Source organism: Nelumbo lutea, chromosome 1, assembly GCF_056320005.1.
Source record: "Nelumbo lutea isolate HS-2025 chromosome 1, American lotus-T2T, whole genome shotgun sequence".
Lineage (NCBI taxonomy): Eukaryota > Viridiplantae > Streptophyta > Magnoliopsida > Proteales > Nelumbonaceae > Nelumbo > Nelumbo lutea.
The window spans coordinates 55,862,544-55,887,695 of record NC_142684.1 but is presented as its reverse complement, the minus strand read 5'-3'; the positions used below and the strand labels follow the sequence as shown (position 1 = coordinate 55,887,695).

Below are 25,152 nucleotides of genomic sequence, written 5' to 3'. Positions count from 1 at the left end.
CCCACCAGTTGAATGATGGAACTGGTCTATAGCATGTTGACAATAAGGGTGGTGCAAAAAAGTAGATTCCAAGATACCAGCAATCCACTTTTGCACCGACTTTGTGTAAATCAAGGCCCTTCGATGTATTGCTGTGACTGTGGCATGCACCGCTTTGAACATCAAGGTTGGGGCCACAGCAATACATGGAAGGGCAGTTTTGGCCAGTGTGACCTCTATTTATATGGGCTACCTGATCTCATCGACCACCCTCCAATTGTAACGGATTCTACCCATTCACGTAGCATGTCTAGGGTAAGGGATCCTTTGGTTGTTGGTCGTGTAATAGGGGATGTGTTAGATCCCTTTGAACGAACCATATCTATTAGGATCACTTACAACAATAGGGAGGTCAACAATGGCTATGACTTTCGGCCCTTGTCCCTGTTAAACCAACCTAGGGTCGAAATTGGAGGCAATGATCTCAGGATCTTTTACACGCTGGTAAGTCCCTACAATTCTAATTCACAATCAGGATTTTTTTCTTGTTACTCCTACCCTTCGTGGTTTTCTTACATCATCATATGATTTACGAAATCAAGCTATAGAGAGATTAGATGGAGATTTTATATTTCTTTAAATATAATCTCCTGCATCTGCTGTGGTTGATCCAACGATGCTCATGTTGTTAATAGCTTTACATTTTTTTCTTGAACTGTGGCTTCAAATTGGTTATTCATGTTGTAGGTAATGGTCGACCCTGATGCACCAAGTCCAAGTGATCCAAACCTAAGAGAGTATTTGCACTGGTTATTTCTCTCTCTCTCTCTCTCTCTCTCTCTCTCTCAATTTTAAGTTTATCGTGCCCTAAGTTTCTATCCTTGCAAATATTTAAGTTGGAACCACTTTTTCGGGATTTCAAAATAGAATCTATAAAAGATAGTAAGGAAAAATCATCATGTTTAGTTGCTTGCACTGTGAATTTCATTTGCGTTAATGTAAATGTATGTTAATGCAAATTGACTGAGTGTAAATTTTGGTCTACTTTTGCTTTTGATTTGCTTGTCTGTTTTTGTATGTGAAAAGTCAAATAAGATGTGGATTCCATTTTATATGAAAAAGAATATAGGAGATTTTTTTTGTTTGTATTATAGGAAGCACCGAAGCAAGATGATGTAATCCAAACCATATAAGAGATAATTGAGATAGGAGGAAAGTGATGCAAATTTTAAGTTAGTTGTTTTCATAAAAAAAATTTGCACTTCAGTCTGTTGAACTGTGTAAATGAAACAAAAAGTACAAGTACATACTGTATCAGGAATGAATACAAATCATTATAACAAATAAATAGATACAAAATTGAATCAAGTACAAAAACTATATCCAGTTCAGATTTGCATTGTAATGCCCTTGTAGGGTTTTTGGATATCTGAACCTGATACGAAAACTGCCCTACTACGTGAATCTCTCCCGGTTTTTAATATGGCCATATCAATGTTTTTATGACAAATAAAGAAAACTATTCATATTGAAGTTCATCCTCTAAACATGCCACTTGTAAAATTTATTTGGTCCCAATTAAAAGTTGGCATGCATTCTAAAGCCTGAGGTCTACTAGAAATTTTCAATGAACATAAATTATTGGGTGATATACGAGTAATAAGTTACTTTATGGATGGATATTTTGATGACTGATCTTCCTTATTCTAGAAAATTAGATGATATACTTATAAGACACTTTACTTTCTTCTAACTTGAAGGTAGCTCTTTTAGTGAACATTATGGAAAGTTATTAAAACTTTTCTTATGATTCTTAGTAAATACTTAGGGCATAGTTTGGTTGCAGTTCATTTGCATTAGCGTAAATGCATGGGAGCGCAATTAGGCTGTGTAAATTCAGGCTGATTTTTCTTTTGCTTTAGATTTGATTTTGTCTTATTTGTCTGTGAGAAGTAAAACATGAATTAAGATGACGTTGTCTCCCCCTTATGCAAGAGAATAGAGGTAAGAGGGTTATTTGTTTAATAGTGAGGTAGAGAGCTAGATTATATGGTTCCACTTTATATGACAAATAATTGAAGTATGTGCATGGTGTTGTAAATTTTGCATCGATGTTTTTGGAAGAAAATTGGTACTGTTAATTGTTGCAAATGAAACAAAAATTAACAAACTTTGTTTCAAATAAGAATACAAATCATAATTACAAAGAAATACATGCAAAACTGAACTGAGTGCAAAATTTGTATCTGGTTCAGATTTGCATTGCAAACAAACAAAACCTAACTTCTCCTATATTTGGCTGAAAAGAAAAGCTTCCCCTATATTTTGACCTCCCAAAACCACCCTCCATGTTTCAAATAATTAAATATACAAATACAACCCTTCTGTTAATTCTAATGTAACGCTTTAAAATTTTTAAATAGCATCTTTGTCCATGATAAGTTTTATTGGAATTACACCTATTCACAAACAAGGTTTGGGTCGAGCTTTGCCTCTATATTAACAGAACGCATTCAAGCCTGAGCCCCAGCTAGACCCAACCTAAATCTTGAACTTAAGCCCAGCTAGACTCAATAGAGTTCAAAGCCTTCTGAAAAAAAAAAATAACTCAAGGAAACTGATTTATTTTCATACTAAACAACCTCAAAACTCAAAAATACTGAAAGATCTCACTATGGCTTGAGAAAAGGGATGATGAAAAATATATATATTATATATAATTTTATTATATAAAATACTTTTTGTTATATAAAGTATTATTGAGTCTGGGATTTTTGAGAAATCTGAGCCCGACCCAAAAGAAAGTTAGGCCTAATGTTTTGGGCCCAAACCCATATCCAAACCGGACTAAAAACAGCGCAAGCCCACGTTCAGTGTTACATCTATTTATCAGTAATGATAATTTGTATTCCTATCTCTGTAAATTTTTCATAAAAAGTAAACTAGAATTTCTACTCTACCCATTTACACTCTCATGCATTACGAAAAAGATTCAAAAGGGCATTTTTGTTGGAGATTTAGGGGCTTGACTATGAGACCGGAAAGGTATCAACCAGTATCATACAAAATTTGATTGGTCAAAGGTATCATGTTTTTTCCTGGCCAGCAGCAGCATAGATTTTTCCTGTAAGCTGAGTTTGGAAGGAGTACAAATGTAAATATAATGTAAAATCTTATATTTTGTATGTATTTATACTGTACATATTTGCATTTGTATTCCTTCCAAACTGAATTGTAGATAACTATATTTAGCCATTCTGTGTGTCTCAATCTCTGATTTTTATTATAATTGTTATCATGGTTGTACTAACTTGTTTACTTTTAACACTCTAGGCTGGTGACTGACATCCCTGAAGGAACCGATGCAACTTTCGGTAAGTAAAACAACCACCGTATATTTCTTTTTATATCTTTTAGCTTTACTTTTCATTTTTTACGTGCTGTGTTGACTAACTCCCCCCAAAAACTGACCTGCGACTTAGAGATTACCACTTGAAAATTGAAACCAGTCTAAACTTGCGTTGTTCCATTCTACTGGCGAAATTGAGGACGTAAGCATGATGCCACCCAGCCTCTCTCTAAATGGCAGAAAAAATAAAATGAATGGCAAATACTGAAACAAATTTTACAAATGACTTTTAATTTTCTAATACAACTTGTCGGGATGCATGTATGAGTGTATCTCCCGCATTGGAAAGAAGAAAAAGAAAAGATGTTAAGGATTTATTCACAGCCTAGGATTTTATTTTTAGGTTAAAAGGTGATATAAAATTCCTTCCACCACCATTCCCATGCATTAACACCAATGTAAATGCAAATGAATTAGGCTTACCAGAGATTGGCGTCAGGTGGTTCCAAATGGAAAAGAAGTCAATAGCCTTGATGTAATTGATGAGCATTTTATGTATTCTGTTTTCTTTCTTGGTGAACAATATTTTACATATTTTTGAACTTTTTTGGTGAACAAGATTTTATGTATTCAGAATGAATCATTTTTAACTCTAACTAGATGATACCAACAATTATGCATTTAAAAAAAAAAAAAATCTCTTACAATCATCAACTAATGGTGGATCAGTTATAAGTAATCTTTTTGGTTTATCGGAGACTTGGGATCAAAGCCGGCTGTCACCAAGGTTAGTGGGGTTGACTCTGGATCTCCAACTCAGGATCTCCTTTTCACGAGAATTTTACCCATGTCTATCCATAATACATCACCCCCTGTGAATTGGGAATATCTCCTTCTGCATAAAATTATGCAGAAGATGAGAAATTCTCCATATGTAACTGCAAGAAACATGAGCAGAAGATCCTGGCTCAAAAAAAACTACCTCCATGTATTGAGAACATCTCCCCTTATATAATAGCATATAAAAGGATTAGATTCATTATATTGTGTGACTGTAATGCTATGCAAGTAGATTTGGATAGAGTTGCCGTGGGTAGAAAATCCGAACTCAGTGAGATTATAGGTATGGGACCAGACAATTCCCGTTTATAGCCCTAAGCAAGGTTTATATTAATATACCATATCAGTGTGTCTCGTACAATATATCTCGATTTGCAAAGTCATTGATATATATGCTAAATATTAAGAGTCAGTTATTTAAAAGAAGAGTTGTAGAAAAGGTCAAGTGCATGTTACAGACCGTTGAGAGTCGATGGTTCTCAAGCTAAAGGGTTACACGGAATCACAGTACAACTGTGAGAAAACTCCAAAAGAGGTAAGAGGATACATCCCACTTATACATATATAAAAATGGATACAACCCACTTATTCATATATAAAAAAAAAAAAAAGGATACATCCCACTTAGGGCTTTGGGCTGGGTTAGTCAGTTGGGTTGGGTTGATGATGGGTTTAGAGTTAGGGTTGAATTTTACACACCCAACTTCAGCTTGGATTAGGGTTGGCCTTTTGGGCGATCTTAGCCAACCCGAACCCAAATCTACCATTGTTATTGTATGTATTATATTCCTACTACATACTATCATAATCCATTTATCTTAATTCATAACCCCTAATTCTAATAACAAGTCGTCATTAATAACTTTCAATCCATAATTATATGCTTTACTATTGCTGACTTCATGGTTTTAGATTTTTTAATAAGAGGTTTATTATAATTCATAAGACTCTAGTCTTTTGAAGCATTTCTTTTACATTTTTATACTGGAAAAGCCAATAAAATCATTAAACAATTAATTATCAATTATAAAAATATGCTCAACATATGGTCATAAAAGTGATGTTCAGATCTCTTGATCAAATACGAAGAGAATTTGAGAGGTTTAATGTCAGGTTGGGTCCAACCCGAAGCCTTGGGTTGGGTGAGGGTTGAGGATTTTAGGTTGGATTAGGGTTGACTAAATCGGGTTGGATTAAGGTTGAGGGTTGTAGGTTCAAAACATCGGCCAGGTTGGGCTAGGATTGACCTCAAGCCGACCTAATCCGGTCCTAACTTGCACCCCTAATCTCACTTTTATCTCAGTCGTTAATAGTATGTTGCCTTAGGTGGTCTATTGTTCAAGTTTTATTAGCAAGCAATACACGTGGGTCAAGCAAACTATCCTCCTTTCGTCTTTCTTTCCATAGTATGAGAAACAATATTTTTAGGCACGAGTTTGGGCTGTAAGATGGGCAGACTTGAGTTATGAAATTAGAACTACTAACCTATATTAATTGTTCCAGGTAAAGAGATAGTGTGCTATGAGAGACCAAATCCAACATCTGGGATCCACCGCTTTGTATTTGCATTGTTTCGGCAACTGGGTAAGCAGACTGTGTATGCTCCAGGGTGGCGTCAAAATTTCAGCACCAGAGACTTTGCTGAGCTTTACAACCTCGGGCTACCATCTGCTGCTGTCTATTTCAACTGCCAAAGGGAGGGGGGTTGTGGTGGAAGGAGGTAAATAGAATTTCTTAGATACAAAAGTAATAATATTTACCCAAAAAAGACAAAACAGCAAAAATGGCAAGATCTATAGAGCTCATCCATGGATGGATGAGACATAATATAATAGCAATTGTAAACAAATAAAGGTATTTAGAGCTTCTAGACTATTCATCACATCCCTTTGTTCCCATCATGAGGTGTATAAGTGAAAGAGTAGGGGTATATGTATGTATATATGTTGATGATGTCATAGAACCAATTAACACTGGTGTAAAATCAATGGATCAATAAAATACTATATGTACGTGTGTTAGTATTATGTGTTTTCATCTTTTTCTTTATTTAATTACTTTTTTCCTTTTTCTCTAACAGAAAAAATGGCTAGTGTATATTAGCTCTTGATTATTGCTTGGCTTGATCTGTCTGAACCCTTTAAACCACATTGAGAACCTGAAATCGTAGACATGGAAATACATCCAAATATTCAACAAATACACATCAATTCAAAAAAAATCAATAAATGCACGTGAAATTCACTGCCAATAGGTAAAATGTCACCTTATATACCTTCTCAATGCTCCTAGATCACCCAAAGACAGTGGAAGGTCAATTCTGACCATCCAGTTCTGCAATTCCACAGGTAAATTCATTACCCTTTCAACAATCTAAAGGTCAAGAACCAAGATCTTATATCATGGACAGAATTGTCACGATAATCATACTATTGCATCATGCCAAGATCATTGAGAATCAACAAAAAATTGATTTCCATCCTCAATCTACTTGATCCACTATTGATATAGGAAGCACGACTTTCAAGGGTAAATCATAATTGCTCAAAACCAAAATTTGAGAGCATGGTATTTGGTCTTGCTCAATCTGCCAATTGATGCGATCAGCTCATCTCTTTTCTTGATAACAAGCCTTCCAACAGAACGACTGCAAGAGGCAAGCCCTCGCAGTTGTCTACAATCTTCATCGGAGCCTCTTCTAATTGCTTGGGAGTCATCCCTATACCAACACCTGTTTCCTCCAAAAAATGCCTCGTTTGAAAACAAAATCCAAATATGTTCACCACTTAAAAGATTCAATTCATACAGGGTGTTAAAGGATGATCATGCAAGGCAATTTCCTTGTTACAATTGGTAATAACTAATCTATTTCCATTCAGTGTCAAGAAAGACTGCTTTTATACTATCCCAATCATCAATGGTCCATTCATCATTGTTAGAGTTGGTCGCACAAGGGTAGATTAGTCTTTTCATTATATTTTAAGTTATGTGATGATGTGGCATTCTGTTTTGACTTTTTTAGTTCACTTGTCCCATACTTAATTAGGGGCATATTTGACCTTGTACTCTAATTACATTATAATAGAGATTATGGTCGACTAGTAGGGTTAATTTCTCTAGTTTGACAGTTTCCTCTTCTTCTTCTTCTTCTTCTTCTTCTTCTCAGAACAGGACTGGTCTGAACCATTAAAACATGGTATCAAAGCGCTAAACAAAGGAGAAGAAGGCTGCAGTTTCAAGTACCCTGACCTGCGATCTCCTCTTCTTCTTCTTTTCTTATTCTCTGGGCTGTGCAATCTAAGGTGCAAAGGCAGGTGGCTGCGGCAAGGTTTTTTTTGTAATCCAGGACTGCCGCAATCCTCATTACAGGTGTTAAGAAGGTGCAGCAGCTCTAGGACAACAGTTCTAATACTGTTGTCACCATGAGTGACAGCCCTAGTAGTCATGTGGTGGTGTTTGTGGTGTTCCAGACCCTCTATTGAGCAGTTTCAAGAGGATTATTGGTGGCTGTTTGAGTAACAGTCATGGTGGTTGGTTATCAGTAGTGGTGTGAAAAAAAAAAAGAAAAAAAAAATTGGGCTGAAAGAGTGGCCGAATGTGTCTGAATGGTGGTTTACATCAAGCTCTTTGATTGTGACTAGTTGAGAGATTGTTATAAGTGATGTGGAGACAATGGCAGTATTTGTTTGGTGGTTGATAATTCAGAATTAGAAATAGTATTGGGGAACACAATGGCAGAAACTGGAGATGGTGGTAGTGATCAGAAATCTGGTTTGATAATCCCCTCAAACTATCTAGGTGTGCAGATGACATCAATTAAATTTAATGGTGAAAATTATGTGCCATGGGCCAAGTTAGTGGAAGTTTTTCTCAAGGCGAAGAGGAAGGTGAAACATGTGAAGGAAGATAAACCATCAGCTGAATCTCCAGGGTTTGGTGACTGGGAACAAGAAGATGCTCAAATCATGATATGGTTGTGGAACAATATGGAACCCAAGATAAGTGTCAACATTATGCTCTTAGATACAACTAAGAAAATATGGGAATATGCTATGAAACTTTATTTTGGACAAGATAATACTATGAGAGTACAGCTCTATCAGGAGTATTTCAATTTACAGTAAGGGAATCAAACCCTAGAAAAGTATTATACTAGTATGAAAAGCCTCATAAATGAACTCAATGTCTATCATCCCTTAACTCCGAATGTTAAAGTTCAACAACAACAAAGGGAGCAACTAGATGTAACTAGGTTCTTAGTGGAGCTGAAATCAGAGTATGAACCTGTTAGAGCACAAATATTGGGAGGTTCTGCCCTTCCTACACTTGAGGAAGTATTTGCTCAACTTTGTAGGATTTCACTGGGACCCATAGAGAGTACCACAACATTTGACAAATCAGTATTTGTTGTAGCGAGTGGAGGTGGACGTGGTAATAGAGGGGGAGGACATGCATTTCGAAGAGGTCATGGTAGTACCATGTTTGGTCGTGGTGATGGAAGTAGTGGTGATCGTGACTCAAGGGGACGTCGTAGTAAAGGAAGAGGCAACACTACTAGGAAGTGTACATATTGTGGCAGGGAAGGGCTTTCAGTTAATTTCTGCTATGATCTACATGGCCCACCTACATGAGCTAATCATGCAGTTGCTAGTGGGGGTGATGTGAGTGATAACCAACAGACAGATCAAACACCTTCCACTTCACAACTTACCACTTCAGAGGTTCCTTCAAGCCACTACACAACATACCACTTCACAACATGCTAGTGGGGTTGATGTGAGTGTACTATGAGATGAGTATGAGAGGTTCTTTCAAGCCACTTCACAACATACCACTACCACTCTTGAACACTCAGGTATGGCCTGTCTGACATCCAAACCTTCTCATTGGATTATTGATTCTGGAGCCTCTGATCACATGACCAGGACTCTAGGTGTGTTTTCTTCCTTCTCTGAAACTTCCACATCACAAACCGTTACCTTGGCCAATGGTTCTCCTTCCCCCATTTGTGGTATTGGTAATGTTGACACTACATCTCTTTCTTTATCATCTATTTTCTACGTGCCTAACTTTCATTCAATCTCATGCCAGTTAGTAAATTAACTAAGACATTTCATTGCTCTATTACATTTTTCCCTACATTTTTCCCTTCATCTTGTGGTTTTTAGGATCTCAAGATGGGGAAGAATATTGGTAGAGGGCATGAGGCCGATGGATTGTATTATCTTGACGATGGTGGACCATTAGTTACACTTCAAACTTCCTTAACTCCTCTCCAACGGCATTGTGAGCTGGGACATCCATCTCTCAAGGCACTCAATCTACTAGTTCCTTCTTTGAGTCATTTGTCTTCTTTACGGTTTGAGTTGTGTCAGTATGGGAAACACTATCAAGTTTCCTTTAGTCCTAGGTTTGATAGTCGTATGTTGAGTCATTTTACTTTAGTCCATTCAAATGTTTGGGGTCCAATTAAAATTGAGTCATATAATGGTTACACGTATTTTGTCATTTTTGTTGATGTTTGTTCAAGGATGACATGAATTTATTTAATGAAAGAAATGAGTGAATTATTTTCTATTGTTCAAAAATTCCATGCTGAAATGCGTACGCAATTTGATGTTCCAATAAAAGTTCTTCGTTCAGATAATGGTCGTGAATACTTTCTTATTTCCTTTCAACAATATTTGGAATAACATGACATCATTCATTAGACTTCGTTCGTGTGCATCCACCCCTCAACAAAATGGGTTGGCTAAATGAAAGAGCAGTCATCTTCTTGAGACTGCTTGGTCTATTCTTCATCATATGAACGTTCCTAAACGTTTTTGGAGTGGTGTTGTGCTTACTGCTTATTTCCTATTTAATCGGATGCCCACCTTCATCCTTCACAGTCGGTCTCCTTTTTCTATTTTGTTTCCCACCTTGTCTCCCTTTTCCATTAACTCCCCGGGTCTTTGGGAGTGCATGCTTTGTTCACAATCTGAGTCATAGATTAAGACAAGTTGGATGCACACTTTATTAAATGTATCTTTCTTGGCTATTCTTGAACCCAAAAAGGGTATAAGTTTTACAATCATATCACTCGAAAGTCATTTGTATGTCCTGATGTCAGCTTTTTTTGATTCCGCACTATTCTTTTTGGGGCCTGAAGTACTGTCCTCTCCACCATCGATCATCTTCCTCTTCCAGTTGTGATCCCATTCCGATTGTTCTTGTTATGACTGAACCTTCACCTTCTCTAGTGCAGATTCATACTAAACAACCACTGGTCTGGCACGTGTATACTCATTGACAAACACCAGCACCTCCTCCCGCTTCTACCTCGTCGACGGATCCTATTGTTGCTCTGTCCCAAAACCTTTTGAACTTGATCTTCCCATTGCTTTACGAAAAGGTAAATATAGTTGTACCCTACATCCCATTTGCAATTATGTTTATGTCCCTGACCTTTCCACTTCACATCACCAATTTGTTTCTCTATTATCCTCTATATCTATACCCAAGGATGTCTAGGAGGCCCTTACTTCAACCGGGTGGCGTCAAGCAATGAAGGAGGAACTCTCTACTCTTCAACATACGCACATGTGGGAGCTCACAACTCTTTCTCCAAGCATGTTGTAGGTTGTAAATGGATGTATACTATTAAATATTTACCAGATGATAGTGTGGAGCAGTTGAAGGCCTGACTAGTTGATAAAGATTATTCTCAGTTATATGGGGTGGACCATATGGAGACCTTCTCCCCTGTGGCAAAGATTGGTTTAGTTCGTGTCTTAATTTCTTTGACAGTTATGTATGATTGGCCTCTGTTTCAGCTTGACATTAAAAATTTCTTCCTCCATAGTGACCTTTTGGAGGAGATATATATGGAGAAACCACCAAGGTTTGTTGCTCAAGGAGAGGATGGCGGAGGATGGTAAGGTGTGTAGACTAGAAAAGGCAATTTATGGGCTAAAACAATCTTCCTCGTGCTTGGTTTGGGAAGTTCAGTGACGTGGTGAAAAATTTTGGAATGAAACAATGTCAGGTCAACCGCTCAGTGTGCAGATATGACTATGAAGTCGGAATGATTTTATTAATAGTTTGTGGATGGTATAATCATAATTGGCAATGATAGATTAGGGATTGATAGACTAAAGGCCTTTCTGCAAAACCATTTTCAAAAAAAGGATTTTGGGAAGTTGAAGTATTTCTTAGGTATAGAAATTGGTAAGTTGAAACAAGGTGTAAACTTGTGCCAAAAAAAATATGTTCTTGATCTATTGGATGAAACAAGACTGTTAGATGCGAAATCAACTGAAACACCCATGGAACCGAATGCTAAGTTGAACAGTGATGCAGGTGAAATATTTGATGACCCTAGAAGATATAGACGGTTAGTGGGGAAGTTGAACTACTTGACCATTACACCAGACATCTCCTTTGTTGTTAGTGTGGTGAGCCAATTTATGCAAAATCCCCGAGTACCTCACTGGGATGCAGTTCTTAGAAATGTAAGGTAGCTGAAGGGAGCTCCAAGCCATGGGTTATTGTACAAACCAGGAGGAAGATTTGAGATAGTTGGGTATAGAGATGTAGATTGGGCAAGCTCGGTGTCTGATAGGAGATCTACTATAGGTTATTACATATTTCTTAGAGGAAATCTGGTGACATGGAAAAGTAAGAAGCAGACTCTTTTGGCAAGTAGTGTTGAAGCCGAATACAGAGCCATGGCACACACTACATGTGAGTTAGTATGATGAAAAATCTTCTACAAGAGATTGGATTCTCAATTAGCAAACCTATAAGATTGTATTGTGACAATCAAGCTGCAATTCACATCTCATCTAATCCAGTTTTCCATGAAATAACAAAACACATGTAGGTTGATTGCCATTTTGTGAGGGAGAAAGCCCTTACTAGAGAGATAAATACACAACACGTGAGTTCAAGTGATCAATGGGTATATTTGTTCAGAAAAGGTTTGAGTTCAGGGAGTGTGAGCAATATATGTAACAAGCTGGGATTATATGACATATATAATCCCACTTGAGGGAGAATATTAGAATTGGTTGAATAAGGGTAGATTAGTCTTTTCATTATGTTTTATGTTATGTGATGATGTGATAAATCTGTTTTGACATTTTTAGTAAACTTTTCCCATATTTAAGTAGGGGCATATTTGACCTTGTACTCTAATTACATTATAATAGAGATTATGGTTGATTAGTAGGGTTAATTTCTCTAGTTCAACAACTTCCTCTTCTTCTTCTTCTTCTTCTCTCTCTTTCTTTCTCTCAAAACAAGACTGGTATGAACCATTAAAACAATCAATAATCACTAGATACCAGCATTTCTCCAAGAATTCATGGAGCTCTCTCCTCCAATTTGTCTAAATCCATCTTCTCAAGGGAATTGCTCAACCCATAACCCTCTTAGCTATGGTGTGCAAAAGCTCTTGAGTGTTGTACACTTGAGACAGATAAATCGAAGTAAGATATTCAAAATGGACTTTAATAACATCATTATTATAAATCTCCTTAACAAGTGTAGTTTTTCCTAAGCCTCCCATTCCAATGATAGATATCACACAAATATTGGTAGATCTATGTATATGTGAGTGTGGGCAATTGCCCCATTGAAATTTGGAAACTTTTTATATGGCAATGAAAATTTTTTAATTTTTCTTTTTACAATTGCCCCCACACAAATAAAATAAGAAGCAATTTTCCATTGCAAAAAACTCCTATGTGGCTCAAACTGATAGTGTTTTTCAAAAAAAAAAATGAAAAAAAATGACAATGGTACCAAACACTACCCAAGAGAGGGATCTTCAACTATGTTTTGTCTTTCAAGAATATTAGAATGAACTAAGTTAGAAGGAAAGGACTAAGAGCTGCCTTGGTTTGGACGATCTAGGAGGTAAAACAACTCCAAGGAGGAGATTTCCAAGGAGGAGATTGTGGAGGCTATCTAGTGAGAACTACTCACTAGGTAAAAACATTGGAAATGTTCATAGCCTTTTCAGTTAATGATATTATTAGAGCTCGATTTGAAGTGGCACAATCAGATACGCACAATGAAGATGTGAGAGGAAGCCCCTAACTGTAAATAAACTGAAGATTGGGAGAGTCATTGGAGACCAAGAAGAGAGAAACCAGACAATGTTCATACAAGAGACCAAGTTGGCAGAAATGGATAAAAGGTGGGTGAGAAGTGTATGGAGATCAATGAATTTATTAGTGACTATGGCCTAAAGGAATTACCTCTCTTACAAGCCAACTTTACTTGGTCTAATTTCCAAGAAAACCCTCTTTGTGGAAATTAGATAGATTCCTCTTTAATGAAGATTGGGAGAGTCATTGGAGAAACTTGATGGTCTAATTTAGTTAGTTTAATCCATCCAAAAAACAAACAAAAAAAGAAATCCATTAGGAAGATAATTTAGAGGCAAATATTGGGTAGACAGTATTTTTATTGTGGAGAAAATAGAAATAATGAGATGCTAGAGTTCTAGTTTCCAAAAGTGTAAAATAATAAGAAAATTTTCACGAAACTTGACCAAGAATAAACATAGAATGATGAAGGTTCTTTTTGGCCCCTCTTGCATTGAACTCTTCTAAAACCTTAAAAGAAACTATTGCTCTATTATCTTTCAATTTTAATCTTTTAATTTGACCCATAATCACCAAAGTGCCCTAACCATATGGTTTAAAATTAAAAACACACACACACAAAGCAATCAACTTTTCTATTAAATAACAAGGTTTTAAAAAGGATAAAGGTTTAAAATTAAGCACACACACATACACAAAGCAATCAACTTTTCTATTAAAATAACAAGGTTTTAAAAAGGATAAAGGCACAATTGAGGCATAATGGCTCAAAAAGATGAGGTGTAATTAAATCAAACTAGGAAAGTGACTTTACCCGATTTTTAATCTATATCTACCATATATGTACTTAAAACAATAGAATTTATCATTTAAGTTTGACTTAAAAATCAAACAAATATACATACAATGGCTCTTTAACCTACATATGATAGAAAACAAACTCCATTTCTAGTCTTAAAAAATGTACACCAATCATTTTCTGATAAGGACTTTAAAAAACAAGTCTCCCTTGGCAAAACTAAATATAAACAAAAAAAAATTACAAAGAACTAATTCTTAATTGAATTTATTTGAATGGTATTGAATAATAGTACGACTTTGACAACATTGTTTTCTATTAGAGAAAATAGAAATAATGACAAAGTTAGGATGCTAGATTTCTAGTCACCCAAAAAGTGTAGAATAATAAGAAAAAATTCGCACTAAATTGACCAAGAATTGGTAGAGAATGATGAAGGTTCTCCTTTGCCCTTGTTGCATTGAATGCTTCTAAAACCTTGAGAGAAACTAAGAACTCTATTAGCTCTATTAGATTTTCATTTTAATCATTTTATATGACCCGTAATAACTAAAGTACCCCTACCAAATGATTTAAAATTAAAAAACATAAAACAATCTTTTTTCTATTAAGTAACTCAATTTTCCATTGGTTTTTTAGGTTTACAACTTAATGCAAGAGCTGAAGAATCAAGTTTGGAATTTTCTCAAATTTTATGTAATTTTGTATTTTGGACAGTAGGGGTATTTTCGTCATTGTAACCTGTCCCATGTGGGCATGGACCATAGCATCTTGTTCGTCTAATTTCTTAGGGCTTATCTTTCAAATTTTAGTTTATTTGCATTAGTAGGTAGAAACATATTATGTTTCTTGATGCACAAGACAAGGAATGACATTTTTGTAATTATGGTGAATAGTACTTCGGACCACACAAGTCACTCTATAAATAGATGTATTCTCTTCTATTTGAAGCTAATAAATGAAGATTTCTTGAAAGTTCTTTTGCAAGTTTGTTGTATGGGGTGATTCCTACAAACCCTAGAGTGATTCTAGAACCCTTGGAGTGGTCCACCCTTTCTCTCTCTCTATTCCTCTCCCTTTTCCATCTTGTGATAGTTTATTCCAGCCCTGCTACATCAATTTTGGTATCAGATCCAATGGTTAGTGTAAAGACTACTGGAATAGACCAACAGAAAGCAGTTAATCAGTTTTACAGGAGGCCACATCAGCACAACTTATCGTCCACTTGCAACAGCTATAATAGAAAGGAATCAAAGATTGTAAACAATATCCACTTGCAACAGCTATAACAAAAAGGAATCAAAGATTGTAAACAATATAAGTAGTGAAGCACAAAGAGAAATAAAACGAGAGTTCTTTCGACATTAATCTCTCTCTCTCTCTCTCTCTCTCTCTCTCTCTCTCTCTCTCCCTTCCAACGACTTCAGGAGGTTGGCTCCCTCGAAGAGCCCCGAGTTAGGTAGGTTCCTAACAAGTTGGTATCAGAGCTAGCATGACCAACACAAGAAACACGTCAATAGACACCGGAGTGGATCAGATGAAGGTAGAGATCCATCGAATGTCTTCAAATTTCAAAGAAATGAAGGAAGGTTTCACTGCTCTCCTCAATCGACTAGAACAAGTGGCAACGGACAATGACAGAGGAAGCCAAGAAGAGCACAGCAATGAAAATAACTGCAGAATAGGGCTGGCGGCAATGAGAGTAGCCGAAATCGATTTCCCCATCTTCTCAGGTGGCGACCCAACTCCCTAGATTCTTAGAGCCGAACAGTACTTCGATTACCATGAGACACCTAGGCAAGACAGGGTAGCTTTGGCTTCTGTGCATCTTGAAGGGGAAGCAATCCTCTGGTTTCAATGGTACCGACGGGGGCACCCTCATCAAACTTGGGCAGACTTCACTGATGCCATGACTATCTGTTTTAGATTGTTTGGGTTCAAAGATCATGATGACAGTTTGGCAAAGCTATGGCATGTGGGATCAGTTAAAGATTACCAGATGGAGTTCGAAAAGCTGGCCGTGAGAGTTCAAGGGTGGACGGAGAAGGCATTGGTGGAAAGCTTCGTCGGCGGCCTAAAAGAAGAACTACGATTGGAAGTGAAAGCGATGCAGCCCACTTCAGTCATAAATGCAACAGCGCTAGCAAGATTGTATGAGGATAAGTTCGCTCGGGCAAGAAGGGTGCAACAGCCATGGGGTCCAAGAACCAGGACAACAACACTAGACAAGGAGGAAGGAATACTGGGCCCAGGCCCATTGGTTCCTTTCAAACGGCTGACCTGGGCAGAGATGCAAACCCGTAGAGACAAAGGACTCTGTTAGAACTGCAAAGAGAAATTCGGGTCGGGCCATTGATGCAAGAAACAATAAGCATTTCAACTCTAAACAGATGCCGAAGAGGAAAACGACCTCACCGATTGTGGGGAATCTAACCCAGGGTGGGAAATACAACCCAATCACATACCTGAAATATCTCTACAAGCCCTTACAGGACTTGCGTCCCGTCAAACAATGAGAGTTGCAAGGTTAATCCAGGGATGCCAAGTGTCAATCCTCATAGATAGTGGCAATTCCCTTAACTTCATAACTCAAGTCTTCGTGGATAAAATGGGACTCCCAGTTCAACCAACAACGGCTTTTACGATTCATGTGGCCAACGGTAATAGCCTATCCTGCAATAGCATTTGCATGGGCTTACCACTAAAGATTTAGGATCACTAGTTTGCGGTGGACCTATATCCTCTTCATCTTAGTGGAGCGGACGTGGTGCTAGGCATTCAATGGTTAAGACAGTTAGGGCCCATAATCTATGACTGGACCCGACTCACCATGGACTTCACATCAGGGAACTCTACAGTCCATCTACAAGGGCAAACATGCAAGGGTCCAAGGCCCATCAATCTTGCAACATTAACAAAGCAAATAGAAGATCCGGATCAGCCCATATTCATGCACATGGACTCAAATTGGACCAGCCCATCTTTAGCTAACAGCAACCCAAATGGGCCTAGAGACTTCCAAAGTTTCCTACAAAAACTCCTTTAGCAATATGGCAGCGTGTTCGAAGAACCCCAAGAACTTCCACCACGCCGGGAGCATGACCACCGCAACCCCAAGCAATGTAAGACCCTACCGATACCCTTACTTTCAAAAATTTGAAATCGAGAAGCAAGTTCAAGATATGCTTAAGCAAGGGATAATACAACCCAGTCACAGCCCATTCTCTTCACCGGTATTATTAGTCAAAAAGAAGGATGGGACGTGGCGATTCTGTATTGATTACAGAGCCCTTAACAATATCACCATTAAAGACCGATTTCCAATACCGGTCATTGATGAGCTGCTTGATGAACTCAGTCAAGCCGCCATATTCTCAAAATTAGATTTACGAGCTGGGTATTATCAAATAAGGGTACATAGGGAGGATGTTTACAAAACGGCTTTCAGGACACATGATGGCCACTATGAGTTCCTAGTCATGCCATTTGGGCTGACCAATTCTCCAGCCACATTTCAAGCATTAATAAACGACATATTCCGGCCATATTTACGTAAGTTCATCCTTGTTTTCTTTGATGACATATTGGTCTATAGCCCCAATTGGGAGGAACATCTGAATCATCTACAGGTCACCCTTTCAACACTTGAGGCCCACCAATTGTTCGCTAAAGAGCCCAAGTGCTCTTTTGGACAAAACCAAGTCAAATACTTGGGATATGTTGTAGAGAATGGAACAGTAGTGGCCGACCCAAATAAAATCTAATGGGCTAGCCGCAACCCAAAAGTGTGAAAGAGTTGAGGGCCTTCTTGGGCCTGACTGGGTACTACTGCCACTTCATCAAAAACTATGGCCTAGTAGCTACTCCATTGACCCAATTGCTGAAACAAGATGCTTTCCACTGGTCAACCCAGGCCCAACAAGTTTTTGAGCAGTTGAGACAAGCAGTTGCGAGCCCTCCAACATTAGCATTGCCCGATTTCACAAAAGACTTCATCATTGAACGTGATGCCTCCGGTCAAGGTGTTGGGTCTGTTCTCATGCAAGAGGGGCGACCACTAGCCTTTTTCAGCAAGGCTTTAACATCACAAAAGTGGGCCAAATCAGTTTATGAATGAGAATTAATAGCACTGGTCTTAGTAGTCCAACGTTGACAATCCTACTTGCTCGGTAGATGGTTCATAATTCGGACCGACCATCAAAGTTTGAAGTTCTTATTGGATCAATCAATCCTATCCCCAGAACAACAACGATGGATATCCAAGCTACTGGGGTACAACTACATAATTGAGTACAAAGCAGGGGCTGCTAACTGAGCGGCCGACGCCCTCTCACGACACCCACAATCATTTCAATTACTAGTATCTTCCCCAACTTCTCCACTCCTGGATCTACTTTGAAAAGAAGTCCAATCCCATAGGGAGTTACAGTAGTTGAAGGCCCAAGTATTGGCAAATCCCTCACTGCACCCCGGGTACACCATTAATAATGATCTACTCTTCTTCAAAGGACACCTAGAAATTCTGGCAGATTCTGCTCATCTCAGGAAGCTCCTGAAATTATTCCATGCCTTAACCACAGGTGGCCACTCTGGCATCCTACGAACACAAAAACGCATAGTCGGGTGTGCAGTATGCCAACAAAACAAATCGGCCACTACAACACCAGCAAGCCTCTTGCAACCACTCCCAATACCAACCCAAGTCTAGGATGACATATCAATGGATTTCATCACAGGATTGCCCGTTTCTGCCAGCAAAATAGTTATCCTTGTGGTAGTGGATAGATTGACGAAATACAGTCATTTCCTACCTCTATCACACCCATTTATAGCACAATTGCTGAATTGTTCATCCGGGAAATTGTGTGCCTACACGGGCTCCCCAGCTCAATTGTATCAGATAGGGACCCTATTTTTATGAGCCGTTTCTGGGCTGAGCTTTTTCGCCTGCACGGGGTTAAACTCTTCAAGTCAACTAGCTACCACCCCCAATCTGATGGACAGACAAAGGCGGTTAACAAGAGTCTTGAAACATATCTGAGATGCTTCGCGGGAGATCGACCAAGACAATGGGTGAAGTGGATCCACTAGGCTGAATGGTGGTACAACACCACTTCCCATAGCACCGCTGGGATGACACCCTTCAGAGCTCTATATGGTCGGGACCCTCCCCCTCTACTTCCTTATGAAAAAGGGACCACCACAGTAGCAATCTTAGAAGAACAGTTGATGCAACGAGATGAGGTGTTAAGGAACTAAGACATCATCTCTTACAGGCATAGCAATGGATGAAGCACACCTATGATAAACATCACAAGAATGTCCAATATGAAGTCAGTGATTGGGTGTTTCTCAAATTACAACCTTTCAGACAGATTTCAGTTGCAAGCCAACAGTGGAACAAACTCAGCCCGTGCTATTTTGAACCATTTAAAATCCTTGAGAGAATAGGGTCACTGGCCTACAAGCTGGACCTTCCGGCAACATCAAAACTACACTCTATATTCCATATCTCCTTACTGAAGAAAGGGCCAAAACCAGGAGTCATTACAAGTGTGACCCTTCCCACATTTTTAGAGGAAGGACAAGTGCAGATTGAGCTAGCCCGCATCATTGATTTCAGATGGGTGCACCGGGGTGGAAGAGTAATACCAGAAGCATTAGTTGTTTGGTCTAAACTCCCAGAAGAGAATGCAACCTGCGAATCCTACTTAGATCTGCAATCAAATTTTCCCACATTAGACCTTGAGGGCAAGGTCGCTCTAAAGGAGGGGGGGATTGTAAAGATTACTGGAACAGACCAACCGAAAGCAGTTAATCAGTTTTACAAGAGGAGGCCACATCAGCACAACTAATTGTCCACTTGCAACAGTTGTAACAGAAAGAAATCAAAAATTGTAAACAGTATAAGTAGTGAAGCACAAAGAGAAATTAGATGGTAATTCTTTCAGCATTAATCTCTAACTCTCTTTCTCCATCCAACGAATTCAGGAGGTTGGCTCCCTCAAAGAGCCTTGAGTTAGACAGGTTCCTAACGGTTAGTCAGCATGGTATCACAAAGTGACTAATTCTATACGCCAAGGATATCTTCTAAATAGTCTCACGGGTCTAGTATCAATGGTGATTGTGTTTTTAAACCATATGAAGATATTGTGACTATGTGAGTTTTATTGGCATTTTCCTTTTAAAAATCTAACTACTTTATACAAGAAGACAGCGTGAAAGGATATTGTGCACTTATTTTCCAATGACAATTTGAGCGCATCCAGTTTAGTGGTACAATAATTTATTCTTCTCAACGTTTTTGCCATTTAAGCAAACAAAACATTAAATCCTTACTAAAAGGGAAAATTACTCAAACCCCATTAGGTTGGGGATGTTGGGATGAGGAATGAAGTTCCAGCCCTGCCCCGACCCTGAATATATATATATATATATATATATATAAATACTGCTAATTAAAAAATTTGAGAGATTCAGGTCTCTACAGAGAACCCGTCTCCTTCAAGGATTGGGGATAGAAATTCATTTCAAAATTGGGGTCAGAGGCACAGAATATAATCCTCACCCCGTTGCCATTCCTACTCAAAGTCTAAAACCTCTCCATACTTGAGTCAATGAAACAAACCACACCCTAGATTAAAATAAATAAAGATATGGAAATTACTTAAATCAATGTTATAAGATTCGGAAAGGATACAAATTTGTCCACGAGTTAAATGGTCTGACCACAAGTCAAATAAAAAATACATATAAATATATTTTATATTACATGTCTAAGTGGTGGTTAGATGGTCTATTTCTTAACTCAAGTGATGAGGGTTCTTAGTCTCTTAACTCACATTTTATCCAAAATAATATTCGTATTTAATCAAAATTGAAATACATATTAAAAAGACTTTAATAAGCATAAACAACATGATAGATTAGTGGTGGCATGTTAACAGGTCGTTGAAGGCATGTTAATGTCATTTTAAAGTTTGTGGTAATTTAGTGACCCAAGCGGGTCATTAAAAATCGGCTGATTTTCAATGGTTCTCACCAACTTTTCACCGATATGTTCATTTTCAAAAATTTGAAAAACTGGAGTATCAAAAAACCTGCTTCCAGTTCTTGGGCTTCATGATCTGACTCTCCAGTTAGTCTGAATCTTGCACCATTGATTCAAGTGTTCCTTGTCTCAACATAGAAAAGCACACTTCTTATACGTAAGCAAGAACACATGGCGATTAGGCAGTTAAAACTAATATATGCTGAGCTGGCAAGACAGCTGTACAGAATTCAAGATTGCAACTAATTTGCCTTCCCGTCACTTGTAAATTTGTAAATCTCTCTCTTGTATTTAATACATGCAAAACAGAGAAGTACATCTGACAATTCTCTGATTTTCTTTCATTGCAACTTTATCGCAAACTCCCTTTACCGTCATTTGCTTTTCCTCTGTTGCAATCTTATCGCAAACTCTTTTCTCACTTCATCACAAATCCGATGGTTTGTCATTATAAAGTCAGCCTCACCCTCGAAGCATCATATATACCAAAGAGACACTTTTTCTAACTAAACATTTCTTTTGAAAGAAGAAAGAATGATATCTTTTGAAGAGAAAGAAATATGCACTTGGTAAGAGAGTAATTATCTCTAATAAGGGCTCTTCAAGTTTGAGAGAGGAAAGAGAGAACGAACAAATAAGGTATCATTGTTGGTTTGAAGTGTAAACCACTGGGAATTGTGTACCATTTTTTTTTGATAAATAATTGTGTGTACCATTTCACATTATTTTTCATGGAGGTGAAGAATAGATCTTTCTCTCATATATAGCCAAAAGGCCTAAGCACATAAATCATTCATCTTTTCTTGTGCTCCTTTTTTATGGATTATTTACATTGGTTTTCTTACGTATGTTATACTGATTCGTATAGGGGTGGATGCATACGTAATCAAATCTCCTATACTACATGCAAGTATGTTTCTACGGTTTGCAATTGGCCATGAAGGAATCAAGGTTTAAAATTTGTCATTTGGTTCACTGGAATAGGGGCTTGGATTCAGATTGGAAAGGTCCATTCCTATTCCAGCAGTTTGTTTGATTAGAATGAGATTCTCATTCCCATACCAAAGTTTTTCAAAAAGTAAAGAATTTCTAACAAAATACCCTCCAAACCCTAATACACCTAACTTTAATATCAATAAAATATTATTTAAATAAAAATAAGATAATACTAATAAAATATTAATAAATTAATACAAAACTGAAAGTTTTTGACTGATTATGATTCCAACTTCCAAATGTACGAAACAACAACAATTGGAATTCGACTATGAACCCTATCTGGACCAAACAGGCATCAAAAATAGATAAATTTGATTCTGATTCTAGAGAATTTTGATTCTGATTCCAATTCTGATCTTGACTACAAACCAAACGGATCTTACCATACTAATATTATTCTTTATGCTTACACCCAACCAAAGTGGTATCGTGCAAAACACATTCAATTGAACATCAATATAGGGATAATTAACTATAAAAGAACATCAATGTAGGTATGGAAATGAACTTATGCAAGGATTAGTGAGCCTTTGACTCGGCATGCATTTGGACTTCCAAAGTTCTAATCAAGTTCAATACAATTAAACTTACAGGCTCAAACGTTGCTTACTAACGTTATTGCACTAAATTTAGTTCTAAGAAGGTGGAGCTTTTTATAAAACAGTTGTAAGGCGAATAATGCTGATGGATTGGAGTGTTGGGCAGTTAAGAAATATATACAATTATATGGAAATTAGAAAGTGTCATTTGAAGGAAATTAGGAGTAGTTCCAATAGGTGATAAGAAATGTAGACTAAGATGGTGAAATTACATGCATAAAAAACTATCTACAACACCCATAATAAGAAGGATTTGCTAAAAGTTGAAGGGAGTAGGAGAGCTAAAGGCAGACCAAAGAGGACATGGGTTGAAGTAGCAATAAATTATTTAAACTCTAACAATGGATATGGAACAAAACAGAATGAAATAGCAAAACAGGATTTAAGAAGTTGATCCCAGTTGAGACAAGGCTTATATGATAATGATGATGATGATGTCCATGTTGACGATGAAGGTGGAACTTTCTGTCACTTCAGGAATTAATGTAGAAAACCCAAAAAAGGGTTCACCAAAATGACAAAGAAGACATCCAAAAGAGCAATCTTAGGTCATTTCCAAGCCTAGAAATCATTCAAGATAGTCATCACTAGGCTTGAATTGAAGGGCAACATCACAAAGGTGCACTTTTTTTTTATACTGGATTTGGTAAAAATGGGACTATCTGTTTGTTACCACATGACGAGTTAATTTTCACAGCAATGGTGATGTAAGAATGTACTATTTACTCATTTGGTGTGAGATGTGGACATTTTGCTTCAGAAATTGCAATGTTAAAGGATGGGATTAAGTGGGTAAAGTTAGGGAAGGTCATGGGAGGATAGAATAGGTTTTTCAATGAGTGTGGCATCACAGATACACATTGTAAGAAACCAGACTGTGAGGAGTACTTGATGGCCCTGAAGGTATTGCAAAAGATGGACAGAGTATTGGCTTGGCTTGTTCCAGTAGCAAGTTGTACACTCCACAAGTTTATATATAATCATACTGGTGAACTGTAGCTCTGAACTTTGGTTTAAGGTATCCTTCAGGTGAACTATGATTTCAGCCTCTTGCTAGAACAACATTAATCGGCTTCTCTGATTCAAAATCTTAGCATATATACATCTTGTTTTCCACATCAGACACGGAAGGAGGTGGCCAATGGCCACCAATGTTCTTGTTTCTAATAACCAACAGTGCTTCGCTATACTAACTTCCCTGCATTTTTAGCGACACTGCTCACCTCACCCCTATGTAGGAAGAATTGACTAAAACTGAAAAGTCAAATTTATGCAATCAAAGTGCTAATGGAAACAAACCCAATCACAAAAACAAGGTCGTAATCCATATTTCTAAACGAAAACAAACAAGAAATAGCAACAAACAATTACAAAACATAAAACAGTGCACGTAATCACGTTCTAGCATCAACCTTAAGCAAGAAACATGAGCTATCAGCTTTGAAATTGAGATCTTAACCACGTATTTGCTAAGCACAAGCAAGAGAATGGTTCTAAAAAAGAAAATCTAGTAATAATAAGCTAAAGAAGCAAACCAAGATTTTGCACAAACGTAAGAAAGAAAATGGGTATAAGAGAGGAATCAACTTAACAAAAACTACCAAAACCAGCTGAAATCAAGCAAATACAGAAACCACATGGCCACATATACCTAAAGCAGGAAAAACGAATTTATGAGATGTCTCCAATCCTCTGAAGCGTGCTGCTGCGGGAAAAATGGTTTACCAACTGATCGAAAGGTTCTCCAAATACGATTTGATGAAGCAAATGCTTCTCCATCTACAAGTATTATCTGTAGAACGATTTAGAGGTGGGTATCTATCTCAGAAATGGCGGATTTGAGGCGCTTTTCGCCATCTTAAGGAATGAAATGCAAAGATTAAGGGAGGAAAAATGGAGAGAACGAAGGGAGATGGGCGCTGGGCCGAAGGACGAAGAAGAGAAATGAGGAGAGGTTTCACACTTTTCTAGAACGATCAGAGAGCTGAAAGAACCAAAATAAATAAATAATGATGTACGATGTATTCCGTACAGATGGAGGTGGTTCCATTTTTCGGAACACTGGCGTACTCGGTACGATTAGTTAAGTAGCAGCTGGTCCATATACATTTTACGGTGGCGGGAGGTACCAACAAGCTGGCGATCCCGTGTTACCTGAATCGCATCTCTTCTCTTCTTTTTCGATTTTCTCCTTTTTTATTTTATTTATCTTTTCAATCCGTACTCATTAGCTTATTTCATGGGGAGGTCCCAATGCAAGGCTCTGTGGCTGAATCCCATCACGTCCGGAACTGTTACTTACAATGCGCGCCTCACACCGACCTCGCAGCATGTCCTGCCTTACTTGGGGAGGATCTCGTTCTTGAATTTATTGTTCGTAGGGTGAGATGTGGCTGTGAGTTCCGTGTGAAGCGCGCTTAAGAGCAGATACCAATTCTTGC

At 37.8% G+C, this 25,152-nt stretch overlaps 1 protein-coding gene and 1 long non-coding RNA gene across 3 annotated transcripts; one reads left to right on the top strand and one right to left on the bottom strand.

Annotated features, from left to right (window-relative positions):
• The first annotated feature begins 245 nt into the window (after positions 1-245).
• On the top strand, positions 246-6,039 carry LOC148874656 (protein FLOWERING LOCUS T-like). The gene is made up of 4 exons (XM_088964359.1): positions 246-483; positions 727-788; positions 3,313-3,353; positions 5,672-6,039. Exons 1-4 carry the CDS (start codon positions 286-288, stop codon positions 5,890-5,892), a joined length of 522 nt encoding a protein of 173 aa, XP_088820485.1. The 5' UTR covers positions 246-285; the 3' UTR covers positions 5,893-6,039.
• LOC148874655 (uncharacterized) lies at positions 3,859-24,892 on the bottom strand. Of its 2 annotated transcripts, XR_016104946.1 has the most exons (3): positions 24,363-24,874; positions 5,654-5,855; positions 3,859-4,266 (listed from the first exon to the last, which is right to left on the bottom strand). It is a non-coding gene; the product is annotated as an uncharacterized LOC148874655 (long non-coding RNA). The 2 variants fall into 2 exon arrangements; XR_016104945.1 differs by lacking the exon at positions 3,859-4,266 and having other exon boundaries at positions 5,538-5,855; positions 24,363-24,892.
• Between the last annotated feature and the right edge of the window lie 260 nt (positions 24,893-25,152).

Excerpts from the sequence above, each read along its gene's own strand:
- LOC148874656 (XM_088964359.1), top strand. The coding sequence starts at position 286 with ATGTCTAGGGTAAGGGATCCTTTGGTTGTTGGTCGTGTAATAGGGGAT. Across the intron at positions 484-726 it reads TCAGGATCTTTTACACGCTG|GTAATGGTCGACCCTGATGC; the intron begins GTAAGTCCCTAC and ends TTCATGTTGTAG. Across the intron at positions 3,354-5,671 it reads AGGAACCGATGCAACTTTCG|GTAAAGAGATAGTGTGCTAT; the intron begins GTAAGTAAAACA and ends TAATTGTTCCAG.